Source organism: Larus michahellis, chromosome 1 (genome assembly GCF_964199755.1).
Source record: "Larus michahellis chromosome 1, bLarMic1.1, whole genome shotgun sequence".
In the NCBI taxonomy this organism is placed as follows: domain Eukaryota; kingdom Metazoa; phylum Chordata; class Aves; order Charadriiformes; family Laridae; genus Larus; species Larus michahellis.
The window spans coordinates 27,901,285-27,919,523 of record NC_133896.1 but is presented as its reverse complement, the minus strand read 5'-3'; the positions used below and the strand labels follow the sequence as shown (position 1 = coordinate 27,919,523).

Here is an 18,239-nt window from a genome sequence, read left to right as displayed (position 1 = left end):
AACTTTATCACAGCCAACGCGATATCGGATTTTGGTGTCTTTGAAGCTACTTCACTCTGAACCTGACTTTCATCAAGCTGACAAAAAAATGGTCATTTTGGGGCTCTTTTGTGTTCAGCATTCAGCTTCTAACAAAATAAGTACATTGTATGTTTAACATGCCAGAAATAAGATGTGCAAGACAAGAACGGCAGGATTTAAAAGACTATTACAATGCACAGCTTGTTCAGTGCCCCTAAACACTATCCTTCAAAGCTTTCTAGTATAGGTTTTGTTATTTATTGCTACTGTCAGAGAAGGCTCATAATGTGACAAATGAAAGGTGAAGAACAATTAAGATGAATGGTAGGACATAGTCTACCAGAAGAAATGCTTTTCTAAAATTATACCTTTGCACATTCTTTAAGTCCATTTGAAGTTCAAGAAAACCTGATGTAACTAACACAATATTTTTTTCAACAGATTCTTCCAAACAGCGCTCCCTTAGAAGGTGGGACAAAACTTACACTGTGCGGATGGGACTTTGGATTCAGCAAAAATCATAGATTTGAATTAAAAAATACAGTAGTCCACATCGGAGGACAAATTTGTGCTCTGGAAGCAAGATCTAGCAACAAAAACAAGTAAGAAACATAAAATATGAGTTTCCCTTTATACAGATGTTCTTTATGGGGTATGGATTTTTTTATGATATAAACACTCGGTCTATAAGTGTCATCTCCGATTCTGAAATTTCAAACAGGAAGCAATCCCTTGGTTTGATCAGCTCCCCAGGAAAAAAATGCTCAAAATGGAAATCAAATAAATGTTAATAACGATAGCTCCTGTAGCAGCTTTTTCTGGTTTGTCTGCAAAATGCTGTTCAACATCTGTGGGAGCTGGCAAGAATGAAACTATTCAAAGGTTTGAAAAGGGGGCAGGTTCCTTTGGCCAGGATCCTGCTGGGCTCAGTTGTGTCACCTCCGTCTTCCTGATCTGTGAAGCTGCTGGAGAGTAATGTGAGAAGATGCAGGTATTTCGTCATCCAGAGGCTTATGACCCTCAGCTGCACTTCTCCTCCTCCTCCTCAGAAATATGTCTTTGAGACAGCGGGATAATGGCTTATGTTTAAGACAGAGGTTATTCTGTTGTTATCTTGAAAAAATAGGAAGTTCAATTAATATCCTCTCTCAGTTCAAGGCATATGACTATCTACTGCCAAAGCAATGTGCAAATCATGGCACAGCTTCCCTATTCATATATACAGCAGCAAAAACATCACCCTCCAGAAGTATTGAGCACTCTCCTAACTGCTACGCTGAACAGTCTTGATGCAAACAAAATGATTTAAGGAGACTACCTCATATATGAGACTGTGTAAATGTAATGTAATACATTGACATATGCATTAACAAAAGTTCAAGTTTAATTTTTGGTTATATTTAAATTTATGCAACAAACTTGTGTATATGATGCATTTTTTCTAATCCTGTTGTCTGCCAAAATTTGGCACTAAAGGAAAATTCCAAAAACCAAGTCAGCCATTGAGTGGGAAGTATTTGTTTTCTCTAGCATGCTCCTTTTTTTCTGAAATTTATCTGGTATATTAAAAGGATTTTCTCTGGCCAAGTATAAACACCACAGTGTTTGTATTTTGTATTGAAGAAGACAACCACAGTTCTTCTGGCTGTTACTTCTGAAATGTCCCTGATGTGCGTAGAGTGATGATTTGTTTAGTATGGATCCTCCATTGTTATGAATTTGAGTTGGTTCTATTTTAATACAAAAAAATCAAGCCAGAAAAAAAATGTAATCTCATCTTTTTTCCTTGTTTTCCAAAGGCTGGAATGCACAGTTCCTGCTGCAAAAAATCCAAGTTTTAATATATCCAGTAGTGTTTCTGTTGGACATGGCAAAACACTATTCAATACATTTTCATATGTGGTAAGCACTATGATTAAAACTTTATTGTCAAAATTAGCTTCAATATTAATGGGACGGAGACTCCTCATGAGTCCAGTCCAGTATGGTAATTCCTGTTTGCTTTATTATTACTTCATGGAAATGCTAATAAATGTTTTAAGTTTCTTCCTCTTCACATTTTGAAAATAATTTAACAATTCACTGTTCTTATTTTCACCCCTGTCTCAGAATCCTGTAATAACAAGTATCTCTCCCACCTACGGCCCCAAATCTGGAGGAACATTGCTAACTGTGGCTGGAAAATACCTAAACAGTGGAAAATCCAGAAGGATTTTTGTTGGTGAGAAACCATGCACCTTGAAAAGGTAATGGACTTACGAAAACGTGATGCATTTAATATTTAAATGGCTTTACTAAAATGTCTTGGAGTGAAAAAAACTGCAGCCATGCATTGCTCTCCTCTCCGTGGGTTGCGTATCGGAGAATTGACACTGCAATAAGCATTGTATTCTGGATTACATCCTGACTTCAGGATGTCTGAAAGGTTCCTAGAAGGGAGTACAGTTCCCTAGAAGACTTGTTTATTCTGTAATGCCTTCATTAACCTCATTAAAAGGTTGCATAGAGAAGTAGCAAATCAGCTTCTAATGGACTAGAAACTGCCAGATTCCCATAATTCTTTGTCACCCTAACTCCCGCACACTCAGCCCTCTCTCGTGTATTAGCAAGAGCTGCTCTTCATGCAGCAGCTCCCAGTGAGTGTCCAGTGGGTGCAGGTTACCATTTCCTACTGGTTTGTTTGGTGGAAACCTGACCAGTGTGGGAATGGGTATCCCATGCAGAGGAGCAGCTATTTCTGCGCTACTACCACTGAGCAGCCTCCAAACCAGAGGCAACATCCTTTTGGGACTTTTCCTGGTATATATAAAATTGTTTTGAGGATTAAGCCAGAATTTCTTGTGGCTCCGTACTGGATCCAGTAGGAACTCAGTCAAGAATCTTCGACATGCTCTGTGTGGAAATGCCTTCAGTCCCAGCTGAGTATAAATGTTAAATACCAAGCACAGATTCTCTGTTATGGGCAGCCATTCTACCATCAAATCCAGTGCAAATCCTGTGACCAAGGGCAGAATCTGGCCCGCTGTGTCCCAGAAGCTCGATGCCCAGCAATTCCTCTAAATTTTGAGTCTCTCCTACTGGTTATGTAAAGTTGTAGTGGTGAAACATCACACTTGTGGAGAACATGGGGAAGCAATAGCCTATTAGTTAACGTCAGACTCAAAGTCAGGAGAGCTAAATTTTATTCTTTGCTGCTAAATGATTTATTGTATGCTTTTTATCAAATCAGCTAAGTCTGACTAAATCGAGAAAGGGATTTAGGTATTCAAGTCTGATATTTAATCACTACTGAGATCTTCAAAACTTCTGTTCAGTGTCTACTTTAAGGTGGCATTTATTGGTGTCATCACCTCAGCTGGTCAGCTAAGGGACAGATATATAAACCTTTTGGGAGTGATTCATCTGATCCATTTGAGACACCTACTGTGGGGGTGAGATGACAGCCTGTTCAGAGGCAGACATTTGCTTTGGTCAGGTGGACCTCTAGGTATCGAACCGTAGTTGGGCCTTATCCAGTAAGCATCCCCAGCACCACTCTTTCTCACCAGCCAGGTTGTCTGAAGACTTCTACAGAGGTCTTTGCCAGTTTCCCAGGGCAGGTATTTCTCTACCTAATCCGACAGCTTTCCACAGTTCTGAGAACAGCTAGATCAAGCGTTTATTTTTTCCTTTTGAAGGTGGTAAAAAGCTTCCAGATACATATAAATGAATCACTAACCCCTACAGCACACGGTGAACCCCACCTCCTGGAAAGCTTCAGAAGTGGCAGCAAATGCCCCTTTTGTCTAATCTGGAGACAGTCTCTCACATCCTTTGAGAATGGCCTCACTTGAAGGGCTCCTGGATGTGGTTGGGCCCAAATCACTGAAACCAGCTGGTAGAGTTACATTTGCTTCTCTGATCAGCTGCTGTCCTCACCTCTGATGCGCCCTGCTCCCTGCGGCCACACTTCATGTGCTTTAAGTACTTCAAGCTTCAGGATCCTTCAACCCCTCTACTGCCCGCTCATCCGCTGAGCTCAGTGTAGGAGGAGGGCTTCCAGGGCCAAGCATGAGAGAGCAAGGGAGAGGTGAATATCCCAGACACTCTGCCGGTGTGCTGAATTCAGCCAGCTCTTCCTGAAATTTCACCTTCTCCTCCCTTCTGTTTGCCCTTTGCCTGTCCCTCATCACCAAGTCAGCAGGTGGCCCCAGGGCAGGACATCTCTGACATCCCCCACCATCACCTTTTCTTGGGTTTTTTTACACAGGGTAAATCTCGTGGATTTGAAAGAGAAAGACATTATCCCTTGGTTACAGCAGAACAAGTCATTCTCCTGAAACTTGGAGTGTGCTGTTGTTTTCCAGGCTGGAAGCTGCCTGTACAGGGCACAGGGGCTGTTGTGGCTGTCACCAGCACTGGGGAAACATCTTCCAGCAGGCAAAGTCCAAGTCAACAAAATTAAGATGAATCCTGAGCCTAAGCGGTGGTGGTGCTGTTTCTACCCGATGCCATGCTTATTTGTTGCAATATGATCATCCAGTGGGGGAATCAGTGACATTTTTTTACAAGCGGACCCTTAGGTGGGGTTGGGTCTCACTAAAGGACAGTGTTTCAAACCGAGTACAAGTTTTATAATGCTGACAAACAAGCCCTTTTTGGTCCTTCCAGCATATCGGCGAGCACTGTGGAGTGCTACACTCCGGCACAACGAATTCCCCAGGAATATCGCGTGAGGGTGGGAATCGACGAAGCTATTCGAGACGCAAGCAGTCATTTCACATACAGAGAAGACCCCGTTGTTTTAAAAATTCATCCAGCCAAATCTTTTCTTAGGTCAGTAAAAGTTTCTCAGAGAAATAAGGAAAGTAATGAATGAGAGAAGAATGGCTACGCTGTGCAGCAATCTATCAAAAGAAATTGCATTTTTATCTCTATCTGCCATGCCAATTGCTTCTATTATGGTGCAGTTGCAGAGGGCAGATCATTTCCTTTCAGAGGTGAAGGAGAAGGGGGAAGGGTGCCTCTTTTCTTTATGTGATTTAACTACTAGCTGCTGCTGAGCGTACCTGTGATGTCCCGCTGTGTGATACCTACTGTACAGCTAAGGGTGTCTCCTGTGCTGCGTCTGGACATTACGCTGATTAGTGAGGAAAATCATTAAATGTGACAAGTCAGTGGTACTCAGGAGAGCAAATGGATTTTAAAATAGTCTAAATCCAGTGCTACATAAATATTATGAATATATATGTATGGTAGTATGTGTGTGTTTTTAAGTGACATATTTATGGTCTCGGTAGCTCTAATCCAAGCCATCTGCCTTTGCCAAAAAAATGTCAGCAGTAAAAAAGACACCTTTTTCAGCACCACTGAAAGCAATAAGTTAAGTAAGTTAGCAAATACTAAGTACAAGCATACGCCCTCCTTTAAAACGCACACATTTGTTTTATATCCTGGCATACCACAATTTTAAAAATTATTTTTCTTTTCTTGTATTTGATTAGTTGTTATGGCAAGTGTAGAATTTGTTTCCCAGAAAAAGAATCTCACTGCTCAGAGCTATGTATTTGCATTCATCCCATATATCCCTAATTCTGGTTTTATGTTGTCATTTACTCTAAAATATAATTTGTAATTAAGATTATCATAGCAGATGTATCATTATCCTACTCATCTTTTTTTTTTTCTTTTAATTTTTCCTAGTGGTGGAAGTACAATCACAGCTCAGGGAATCAACTTGAACTCAGTGTGCTTTCCTCAGATGGTGATTACTGTACCTAAACTGGGAATGAACTTCTCTGTGGTGAGTCAGTCTTGGAGAAGACAATCTGTTTTCTTGTCATTTTCGCGTGGTGAATGGCACAGAATTTTCAGTTAAAATACTTTGATTTTTGCCTTGAAACTTTGGGGCTTCCACCAACATTTTGGTGTTTTCTGCACAAACTGTTTCCACTGCAAAGGCAAAACTCAACAACAAATTTGAAATTAAGCTGGGAGTAGAACAACAGTTTCCAAGGAACCTCTTCCAAAGAAATAAGGCTTTTACAGTATCTGATAACAAGATTTCTATATTGCAATTTAACAGTGCAAATTCAGTGACTAAACACAGAACAATGCAATACAGGTATGTCAGATTACATGGCAAGTTCAAGTGCTACTGTGATAGGTAGAAAATACATTCAAAGGGTGACTGTGGATATAAAAGGAAAATGGAGCAACCATCAAAGAAAAAGTAAATATGTAAAATCAAAAGTAAGTATTATTGTGAAGAATTTCTGATTGCCAAATTACCTTTTGGGGCAAAGCTTTCCCAGCTTATCAAAGTTCAGCAACTAAGTTTTAAGAGAAGTTTGGGCTTTTGCAGTTGGGTACCTCTGCATGAACAGGGCGTTAGTCAGGGATCTGAGCCTTCTTTTGTTACCTCAGTTGATACTACACAGTGTCTAAATCTAAATAAGGTGTTCAGATATGACCGTGTGTTCTACTTTAATTTTTATAAGGCAAAGTTGTCATTTATTGGCTAGTTGTACTGGAACTGTTTCCTGTAAGCTTTTGCCTACACATTTATCTTGCACCTCCAACATTTTCTCATCCTGTAAGGTCTGTTTAGCCTAACTGAAGCTAAATTGACCTGCACTCTTTATGACATGCTACACTACTGCTCATATCCTCATCTTATTTCTAATGATCATCATACACTATTTCCTGTACTGAATTCTAAGTATTAGACCTAGGTTTGCTCAAAGCATTTTAAATGGTATGTCTGCAAATTTGCAGTCTTTTATAGCTTCAAGGTCATAATATTCTTCATGATCCTAATTTGTATAATATTATGAGTGTCAGGACCTGAATTTCAGCTGGATGTAATCATGACTTGTAATTTAATGGGTTCGGATTTTAATCTGAAAATCAGTGCCCCTGCAATGAAACACGGTGTTCAATGTTATCAAAAAGACACTTTACACATGAGTTGGAAAGCAAAACATTTCAGTGAAATCAACCAAATTCAAAATTTACTAGGTTTTGAGTAATGTGGGCATGATTATTTCTAAGTACAAAAGATTTCCAAAGAAAAGGTCATTGCTGAAATCATCTCTTTAGATTTTGCTTTGTGTGGATTTGAGCCGCCTTTCTTTTGAAGTACAGATCATTCACTTGCTTTCTCTCTTCCCCTGTAAGAATATGCAATATTGCTTCTCTTCAGGCCCTGATTCTGCATGCCTTGTTTGTCAAATATTTGGGACTTCCTCAGAATTTGAACAGATTTGAAAGGATCTGAAGCTTTAAAGAACTAAATCCACTGTCCGAAAGTGACTGGCAGCTCCAGGCAATGAACGCTGTGGAGTTTGCTCTCTCCCCCAGACACTGGAGAGCAACCTTCCCTTTGAGCAGTGGTTTGCTGCCATCCTGCCTTTTAACCTGCTGTTGAAAAAAAACATGGACGTAGACAGTCAGAATTATCTCACTTTTTCTTTTCATACCTTGCAGTGTGCGTGATTATTTGCCAACACAGAAGAGGCAGGTCTGACCCTCCTTTTCCATAAGGATATCTGTCCCCTACTACTGCCGATCTCTAAGAATCTGCCACAGTGTAAAAGCAGCTGTACACAAGTTCATTCTCCCTGCACAGAGGGTAGAATATAACCTCAAACAGATTATAATACAGAGTGTTTTATACTTTTACACTGCCCAGGCAATACGTTTTGCTCTATTGAAATTAAAGGCTTCTGGCACTTGGTGGCTTTCCCTGCCTCTGTGGCAGCCCAGCTCTGCTTGCCATTTGTTCTGCCGCTAGTCTTTACCTCCAGCTTATTTCTCAAGGAAGGATATTAGTTCTTAGGGAGAAGGGGCAGATTTATAAGTGGCAAAACAAGATTGTACTGTGTAACTGAGGAAATTGCTGTCGGAGGATACCTATGGCTGCAGCCTGCCCCATCCTGTGTTGGAGATTCTGGGCCCTATGCATGAGCAATATGCCAAAAAAACAGCTTTCATCCACTCATTACAAAAATAAACAACAATGAGGAACTATTTCCAGCAGGGATCCAGAGCAGTGCAATGACCAGCTATTCCATAAAGGAGAATACAGGTTGTGGTCCTGAATAGAACAAATCCAGACAAACAGTACAATACAAACGAAAATGATCAAGAAGTCCTATAGCTGAGGTTATATATCTTTCTGCTTCCTTAGTTTGTGAGAGAAGAGCTAACTGAGTCAATTTTTTAATTGCTATTTAAGCCCTCTTTCTTTTCAGTTTTCTCTCACCAGCCTCCTCCAAGAAGCTGCTTTTGTCAGCATTCAGAAACTCTGGCTCTTGGGAAGACCAAAGCCAGCAATGAAACACATCCCAAAGCATCAAAGGAAAGTACAGCTGGGAGGGACCACAAAGACCTAGCCTGGCCCGCTTCCCTGCGGCAGGAGCAAATGTACGCAGACCATTGCCTGACGGATATTTGTCTAAGCTGTTATTAAAGCTCCTTGTGAAAGAAATTTCACAACCTTGCTTAAACAAGCTTTGGAGAGAGCTGCTCTACCTGCTTACCTGGTGGTTTGGAAAGACTTCTTTCTAATAATTAACCCAAATCCTAGCTGCTAATTAGCTATCTTCTTGCTTAACCCTCAGTGGACACAAAGAACAGATTAACAGTCTCTCCTGCTAATTTTACATATTTGCACTACATTATGATTCAGCCTTTCTCTTTTCCAGTTAAAACAAACCAAACCAAACCGCTCCAAATTCTCCCTATGAGTGTTGTTTCCTAGAGCTCTGCTCGTCCTTTCTACATCTCCCAGACCCTCTCTCATTTGCCTAAAACTGGTGGTGCCCAATTTAAAAGAGGTCTCACCTTTTCCTGTCAGTTATCTGTCCCCAGACCCTTAATTCACTCCCTCAGGCTTAATTGTGGCCTAGAGCCCTGATGGAGTCGCGGTGTGAGTGGAGGGTCACTTCTGTAAGCAGCAGGAGCCGTTGGGGATGCTCTGCATCCCAAAGCTGGGAGCAGAGCCAGCTGACATGCCCTGGGGCATTTGCTCTTCTCTGCCTCTTTCTTTCCATCCCGGTGGAAGAGACAAGCAGTACAAGAGTAACTTGTAAAAGAGTTTTTCTGGAACAACTCTCCATAAGAAATGCAGTTTCACTGACTGAAAAGTTTTGGGGGCAATATGTCAGCCCCCTATAGAAGAAACATTAAAGTTGAGGCTTTTCAACTTTCACATTTGAAGTTCAGTATTTCTTCTATAAGGTAAAAATACCTTGCTTCAGCTTTATCATTTTCATTTCATATTTATTTCAATTTTCTTAAAATTATTCAATACTGTGTTCATACTAGTTGTGTTTATATTAGGTTCTGGGTTAACACTATCAAAATAATACTTTTTGCCTTCTTCGAATTTGGTATTTCAACGAGTGAAAAAACTGTTCTAGAGTTATTGAACCATATGTTTCAATACTTGCAATGTGTTTCTTTTTCATTTCTATTTCATGAGTTCTTTTGACCATTTGTTCTGACTAGAAACAAAAAGTATGAATTTAGGCAGTGCTGCATAAATTCCCCACAGCTCTAGATAATTCATAAGGATACACAAACCATCTTATTTCTGCTCAGACTCGGTTCCTGTGTGAGGTGTGCAAGGAGCGGGAAGCAGCTCATTCCTTCCTTTCACTTTGCATTGTGCCTGTAAAAAAGCCTTGCACAGTTTGGAAGAGTGTTTGATTAGGAGCTTGTTTACATAGTAAGCGGCTTCTAACCTCTGCTATAAGTCGTGCTAGATGATTCTTCTGCTTCTGAAGCACTTGAGGCCAATATATTCTCTTTGAAAGCCTGTACTTTGCATTGATTCCGCAATAGTGAACAAGTGGTCATTCGGGGATCCTTTGCTACAGTATTTTTAATATTCCATCCATTAACTAATTTGGATATATATTCCCACTGTTTAATCTCTTCTTACCATGAATGTCACAAGATATGCAAGGTTGCAAAATTAGGGAGAAGCACCTTTTAATGTATGACCTTCAACAGCTGACCCTGTAGCTATGCAAGATCATCTCTTTCCACAGACTTTTAATTATCTCTTCAGTAAGTAATCTCTTGAATGATCTTTAGGATTTCTTAATTGTGCCCTGCTAGATGCCATTTCCTGCTGTATTACAGGAGAGTTTTAAAATACTCTAAAGTTCCTTCAATGTTTACAAGTCTGTGAACAATCTATACTCATAACACTCATCAAAATGCCTAGAGTTCACCTGCAAGTGTCTACCTTAGATTTATTAAATAATGATAGAAGAAATTCCCTGGAAACTGTGGATGGTGAGCGTGTGATTATTGAAGATGTTCCTGACTACCTATCCGAAGACACTCAGGGTTGGATCCTCTATCTATATTTACTCTGTGCCATAAAGCTGCCACAGAAGCCCAGCAAAGAGTTTCCCTCATGAAGGGGAACCATTGGCCTTTCTTTGTGTGCCGAATCTGCATCTCATGTACATCTCCTGCCAAGGAAAGAGTGCAGCAGGGAGTGGCAGGGAAAAGCCCACCCTGTGAAATCACCAGGGTGCCAGGGATGTGGTGCTAGCAGGTACACTGACCATCCCAAGCCCAGGGAGGAATTTACACTCCCAGTCAGTATTGGTCGTGTTGTGCAAAGGGCTGTCTCTCAGACCCCGAAGCAAGAGAGGTTTTGCTCTGCCTTCTGGTCCAATGATCTGATAGACAAGAAATATCATCTCCCATGCGTTCATCCAAGAAGACAACAAGAAAAAAAATGCTGCCGAACCATTAGGACCATTCATTGCACTACCTGAAATGGCAGCAAAAGGCAATAAGTTCTCTGAAAAATCTTCAAGATACCCTGCTTGAGTGTCACTACTCAGTTTCTCAGGCCTACATGGAAAACCCTTCTGAATGGGCTTTCCTCAAGTTAGACCTGAATTCTCATCTCTTTCTATTGAGAAATCATCCTTTGGCAAAGACGGTTGGAGAATCTCCCAGTCTGTCTTTAACCTCATTCATCTTTCATTCCTCACTGGAACTCCAAAATTTTACTTTTCATGAAAGGAAAAATTGGCCGTTTTTTCCCTTCTGACTGCTACAGATCCTGTAAAACACATCCAGCTGCCCCTCTGTTATCTGGGTCAGCTGCTGGGAGACCTCTGGAGCTCAGAGATCCTTCCTCATACTTTTCCTGTTGTTCTATCAGTTGAAAAAAAATTGAATTGGGCACCAAAGTTCAGATTCTGTAGGTCAGGTTTGAATTAATTACCTCAAGGGTCATATTTTACAAATGAAACAAGAATACATACCTTTAAGTGATGAGTCATATGCATTGTGCAATGGATTATTATTCCCTTGGGGTATAGTATTTACTTATGCTTGTGAAATGCTCCATGATTTTTACGTCTTTTCTTCCTTATTGTCTTCAGATACAGATTATAGTCTCAAGAAGAACGTAGGCTTAGCTTTTAAAGTGAATGTATTTTAAAGCCTAATTAAATAAAAGTTAAAGGTGCTGGGTGATAGGCAGTATCTTAATTGAGAAGGCAATAGATTGAATTAGGGTTTTTTTCTTATAGATCCTCAATCCAATATTTCTTGAAAACTAAACCGTCATATTCTTCAATTGCTAAAACCAATTTCAAGGTAGAAATGTCATGTCAAATCATGTACCAATAAGGGCATTGCAAATAAGATTTTTCTTGACCTTACCAATCAGTCACGTTGCATCCCCTCCAAAGAGTATTATTAGATTTTTATCATTTTCTGAAAGCTTCCTCTTCAGAGACCAGCCTGATAAAGTAAAGTATCTGATTCTAATAGATAGCCACAAACAAAGTTATGAATACCACTGCTATTCATTTAAGGGACATCACTACTCTACAGTAGATAAAAAGTCTAATGAATTTACAGTAATCAAATAAATATAATGATTACCTGGGACATATTTGGGTTTATAATTATATATATTTTAGTAATCCTTTTTTAGAATCGACACAATATGATAGATATCTTTACGGATATTCACGTATCATGGAAAAGTATGGCTTGATCATCCATTATACTAATGATGTATCTTACTATTACCATACTGATTCAAATGAATTTCTAGATCCATGTGATATAACAAAGCCTGGGATGTGGTCAATGGTGTATAAAAAGGTATTCAAAAGAGGAAGAACAGTCTAATACCGTAAGCAAATGGAGCAAACATCTGCCTTGTCTTGTGTCCCACAGATTACCTTGTTGTCAGGGGGGATGTACAAATATTTCTGAATTTGTGCTAGGAATCTAAATGGGCTGTTAGTTACACGGGTGCAAGTGCCATTAGCATCACTGAGAGCTGCACCAAGTTATTTAGCTGCGTGCCAAACTGACAGCTCACAGACACGTAACCCTTGTAGTAGAGCTCTAAAACTCCAATGCTCAATTTCAGAGCCTGGAAAATGTTTCCCTTGGCAGATTCAAGATTTCCCAATATTATGCACAGAAACATGAATTGCTGTGGTGATAAGAAAAAGTGCTGATTTGTAGATAGATAATTGAATCCTACTTTTCAAGCTAATGTGGGTATAGAACTGATATAGGTTGAACGGTTATGTCACTCATTTGAAACAGCAAAATTACATTGCATTAATTTAGCATATTAGAGACAAATGTAAACTAATTTCACAGCTCCTTCAGGCAGCATTTTATAACGAGAATGAAAAAAAACAGAAAAAAATACATTTTTTGGCCTTCTCTACATGCGCAAAGGTAGTCAACAGCACAGGTCTTCAACAGTTAGTTTTCTAGGGAAATTTGTTGTAGAACAAATGTAAGATTTATGGTGACTAGGAACTAAGCCCCATTCTTACCAGGGCACATGTCAGCCACTCTATTTATATCTTAAAAAAAAAATAGTGTAATCGCTCTCAGGGCACAGTGGACAGGGAACTACTTACAGAAGGTTTATACAGTTGGAAGAGAAATGCTTCTATGGAGCTGAAGCAACTCTGTTTGTGCCAGAAGTCCTTCAACCATATCCGCGGTAGGCAGCATGAAAGGGAGGCACAGAGAAGGGAGAACACCATGCAATCGCAAACAAGCCACTCTGTGATTTGCGTGATGCTGCCCAGCACCCACCGTGCCTCCCATCGATGCTTGTGGATGTGCTGTTGACGTTATAATCAAATCAGTCGTGTAGAAACCTACAGAGTCAAGAGAGAGAAGCTGACCCTTCTAGAGCACCGTTAATCTAATTGAAGCTGTTGTCTAAATCAGATCAGATGAATCCCACTCTAGATGACCTGTTTCCTTCTGTTGCCTGTAAAGGCAGTTTAGACAACTAACTCCACTGCAGGTGTCTGGATGCAGGCTGGATAAATTCCATCTGCAAGGATTCACAATATCCCTGCAAACAGACTAAACTCAGCTTCAGATCAGGCTGCCTGCAAACCTCTGCTGCCCTTGCTTGCAACCCAGCAATCCTTTCAGGAAGGACCTGGGTCTGTCTCGTCTGTCCCATGAGTCCTGTGTCAAGGCAGTATGCGGTAGGGGGAAGAACCCCGGCCAGACATTTCACATGCACAAAGCATGCCCTGGCAGGTCTTCTGAATTGTGGGGTGCACCAGCAGCTTTTCCCCAGGAAGCACCTCTAGAGCAGGCCTTCACGAGGAGTAACAGCAGAGTGAGGGGCAAGCGTTGGCTTCATGCCTGTTGTCAGGTCGCTCCTGCGCAGCAGTGAGGGGTAAGCATCTCATCCCCACTGATCCAAGGGGCATGAGATACAGCACGTCCCACAGCCAACACTCCTAGGAGGGACTAACATTACACCAGTGTACTTAAACACCGAATACCACGTCTCTGGGGCCTTACACGTACATTTTTTGAAAGAATATACACTTTGCTGAGCTTCCATGGACCAGAATCCCATGGTGGTTTCGGCTTTAAAGCAATTTTTCGCAGCATCCACAGTGTCTTTCTGGAAACATGGCGGCTTAGCTATGCTCTGGGTAGACAGTGCTTTACTTTGGTTTTCCACTATTTCAGTCAGATTCATTGGCCCTATTTTTGCCTTTTTCTCTGGTCCCTTGCTGTTGCTTTGGTAGTGTGAAAGGAAGAGAAATCCTTGTGGCAGTCACTCTGACATAGGCCGGGTAAGCTGAGTTATGGCTGCTTTGTGTCCAGCTCAGTGCATCAGGATAGCCTTCTGATGGTCCTTGGCTTTGGAAATCATTTTCCATTAATTATCTGCAAAATATTTACTTTAAAAGTGCTGTGAACAATCAGGCCAGGAAGCTTGTTTACTTGAACATTTCCTCAACAAGAGTGCAAACACCATTGACATGAAGTTTTTATACTTTTCTCCCAGCTCTAAATAAACGCTGTGTAGCACTGATCAGGATTTTGCTTTGGTTAAAGAAGAACAAGACCTCTGGTGTTTATTTTTTCAATATATGTGTATTGTTAAAGAACAGTTACGTTCATCAGTGACTTCCTATGCACGTACTTACTCAATTACCTCTTTCTTTCTTTCTTACAGGCGTGTAGCCACCGCTCTAGCTCAGAGATAATCTGCTGTACAACTCCTTCACTGAAAGCCTTCAATCTCCAACCACCCTTTGTAACCAAAGTGTTCTTTATTTTTGATGGTGTCAGCTCTTTGTACTTTGATTTTGATTATGTAAATAATCCTGTATTTAAGCATTTTGAAAAGCCAGTGTTCATCTCAAGAGGCAACCAAAACATTCTGGAAATTAAGGTAAGAAATGTTGAAATACGAATACATTTTTCAATGTTTTGCAAGTGCACATCAGCAGTGTAGTGTGGAACAGACATTTTGATGAAATAAAGGAAGCCCTAAGGAAGCACAGGCAGAGAGAGACGGAGAGCAGTGCGTTCAGTACCGCGTTCTTCCGAGCCCCCAGCTGTCACATTTAAAAGATGCAGAGCTGTAACCAAAGATATAGCAGAGTGGTTGTTGATGGCATCAGGTGGGGTAGGAGAGGGGCTTTCCTTGTCCTCATTGTAGGACCACACTGCGTCAGCTTCTGATTGCAATGAGCTGCGTCACCGGTTCAGGTTTAAACGCAGCCAGCAGCCCAGAACCTGAAGCGTGTGGTCTGCGCGCGAGTGCCAGCTCTTACTGTCACAGGGTTTTGTGCCCTTCCTCACAAAAGACATGGAGTTGCCTTTACAAAGTGGCCTAGCAGCTTTGGCTCTCTAGAGCGGAGGGAAGCTCTGGCCTGTGCACAAAGTCACTCGTGAGAATCAGTCACCACTGTAGCCTAAATATTTACGGATCCATGAAAAATGCAAAGTTGATGCTGAGAGCCCGTTAAAGGAGCACTGAGAATGGTCTACACAGCACTGAGAAACATCTCTTAGGAATGTGGGGCCCTCGCAGGCACAGGCTGCTCTTTACTAGAGTGCTGCAGAGAAAGTTAATTCAATTTTGTGAGAGTCCGATTTCCTGAAATCTAGTGCTTTTCTGAGTTAGAGCATCAAATAGGAACAGTATAAATTAGAAACAGTATTTCTAATTTATAATGGATGTTTATGAGAATGTATTATTATGTACATGAAATTTATATAGAATATCTATAATTTATATAGAATATAATGTATTAAAATGCTTTACAGAAGAGATTCAGCCTTAATGCTGGTGTCATCTCTTTTTGTAGCTGCTCCATAGCTCTGTACGCCCAAACTCTTTTCCGCTATGACAAACATGAAATCTTGAAGCCCTGAGGTCCTTGACTCCAAGATGATGGTCCAGTGGGCCAGCTCCTAAGCTGCAGGAAAGCAAAGGGGATTTACCTCAGAGCCTCAGCCATGCTGAGTTCCAGTCAAACTGTCTTAATATTGATCTGTCTCCACAAAGCGTGTTGGGAAAATTCCAAAGAATAATCAATCTGATTTTTATTTTTTTGTTTTGTTTTTCTACTTGGAACTTGTGGCCGTACAATCACCCCTTCCTGAATGCAGAGCAATTCTGTTCAGTTATGGAGAAACGCTAGAAAGAGTTCTGGTGTGCGGGTCAATGGAGAGCTGGGAATATATAGCTGCTGCATGGCTCAGTGCCTCTGTGCAGTGACAGTAGTGTTTTCCAGTATTTTCCAGGTCATGCATATCAACCAATTGGAAAGAAGACTAATTTGAGAAGAATCATAGAATAACTTAGATTGGAAGGAGCCTCTGGAGGTCTTTGTAATCTAAACCCCTTGCTCAAAACGGGGCTAAGTTAAAAATTAGGTCAGGTTGCCTATGGCCTTGTCTAGATGAGTTTTAAAGATCTCCAAGAATGGAGATTTGACAGCTTTAAAAACCCAGCTTCACTAGCCTTGGATTGTGCATCCTGTGCTTCAGCTCTTCCTAGTTCAGTGGCTCTCTGCTGTACTTCATCCAGTTTCTCAGTATCTCTCTTGTTCTGTGGGGTTCAAAATTGGACACAGTTCTCCAGATGCGGTCTCACAAGTGCCTCACAAGGTCCTCACAAGAGGAAAACAATCACCTTCAATCTAATGGCTTTGCTGCTGCTAAAGTATGTGGTGAGCTTTCATCACAACAGTGGCACACTGCTGCCTCGTTTCACCTTGTGGTCCATGAGGACCACAAGTCCTTTTCTGTAGAGTGTCTTTCTACCCTGCGGTCCCTATCCTGTCCTGGTGCATGGGGTCATTCCACCTGAGGTGCAGGACTTTGTATCCATCTTTGTTGAATTTATGAGGTTCCTGCTGGCCTAATCCTCCAGCTTGCCACAGTCACTCTGAGCAGTGATCCTGTCCTCCAGTATTTCAGTCATTTTCCTAAATTTGATCTCATCTGAAAGCACAAGGACAGTGTATCCTGTCCCTTTGTCCAGGTTGCTGATAAAGATTTTAAGCAGCATTGGTCCCAGTATCAGCCATTGAGGAATGCCACTTGTTAGACTTCTAACTTTTGAGCTGATGGCCAGTCAGTTTTTCACCCACTTTACGGTCCATCCGTCCAGTCCGTATCATCCCAATTTGTTTTCAATGCTAGGAGAGACTGTGTCAAGGTAAACGTCCAGTGCTCGCCCTTCATCTACAGAACCAGTCATCTCCTCATAGAAGGCCATCAGGCTGCTTAGGCAAAATTCACTCTAGGAACCTATGCTGGCTTTTCCCAGTTGCGTTCTTGTCCTTCCTCTGCCTGGAAAAATATCCATGAGGACTTGCTCCATAATATTCCCAGGGACTGAGGTTAAAAATTAGGTGTTTTTTAACATTCTTCTTTCTTTTACTCTTGAACCTTTTATTCTTCCTTAAGGACAAGCCCCTAGTGCTCTTTATTGCTGGGAAGAAGCCATTCAGATGAGAAAGGCTGGCTGAGGACTGTCCCACTGACAACTGACCAGTGTCACAATTTTGTAGCATTGATGTCACCTGTAGTCATGGCACCCGAGGCAGATACCTACCTAAGCCTAATGTCCTGATTATTTCCTGGCAACCAGCTGGAGAAGAACATTAGTGAAAGCTGGTCTCCTAGAACAAAGCATGAACAAGCACCAATTTAACATCTTCCTCTAAATAACATTAGTTATAGTGGGATGCTTCTATCAAAACAGTGAGGCGACTTTCAGAAATTATAGTCGAGAGCCAAAAGATCATTACAAGCCATATTGGCAACACTTCTCCCTCGTCCCATACCCGCATTCAAAAATACACACAAGTTTACATGCCTCATGATCATATTTTGTGCAGTAATTAAGCAAGCTCAGCATGAAATTAAATGGCAGCTTGCTTCAGTGAACAGTCTGTTCTACCAAACCAAAGTTCTTTTATCTTTTTCTTAATTAGTTTCAGAGGGGCGGAGGGAGCTTTATCACAAGTTTTTCAGTCAAACTAATCTAGTGTGACATATTTGGCTTTCATCAAATGACAGTAGGTACCGATTGAAAGGTTCTGTTTGGTTTCCCCTGATGACCATAAGATGTTTTTGTAAGAAAATGTTACACACAAGAAAACTTTAAGTCTTCTAAAACACAGTCAGGGCACTGTGTGCCACTGAATGCCAGCCCTTCTTGTCTTCAGTGCCAGCCCTTTTGTCTTCCACGCTCCTGAGCCTCTCAGGGTCCCACATCATCACTGTCTTCCTCTGCCAAGTATGTGGCTCTTTGAAGTCTCTCAGTGCCCACCATGCCCCAGTCAGAGGGGTCATGGCAGAGTGGCTTGAGGCACTTCTCTGCTTCAACACTGTGAAGACACCACTTCAGAAGTGCTCCCTTCTGCCGCCAACATGGG

At 41.2% G+C, this 18,239-nt stretch overlaps 1 protein-coding gene across 1 annotated transcript in view; it reads left to right on the top strand.

Annotated features, from left to right (window-relative positions):
• MET (MET proto-oncogene, receptor tyrosine kinase) overlaps positions 1–18,239 on the top strand; it is a 99,826-nt gene that overhangs the window by 61,296 nt on the left and 20,291 nt on the right. Inside the window, exons 7-12 of the mRNA XM_074602759.1 lie at positions 463–623; positions 1,821–1,923; positions 2,131–2,267; positions 4,672–4,836; positions 5,704–5,803; positions 14,516–14,734. Of these exons, the coding sequence (XP_074458860.1) occupies positions 463–623; positions 1,821–1,923; positions 2,131–2,267; positions 4,672–4,836; positions 5,704–5,803; positions 14,516–14,734 (885 nt within the window). The remainder of the gene's footprint in view (positions 1–462; positions 624–1,820; positions 1,924–2,130; positions 2,268–4,671; positions 4,837–5,703; positions 5,804–14,515; positions 14,735–18,239) is intronic.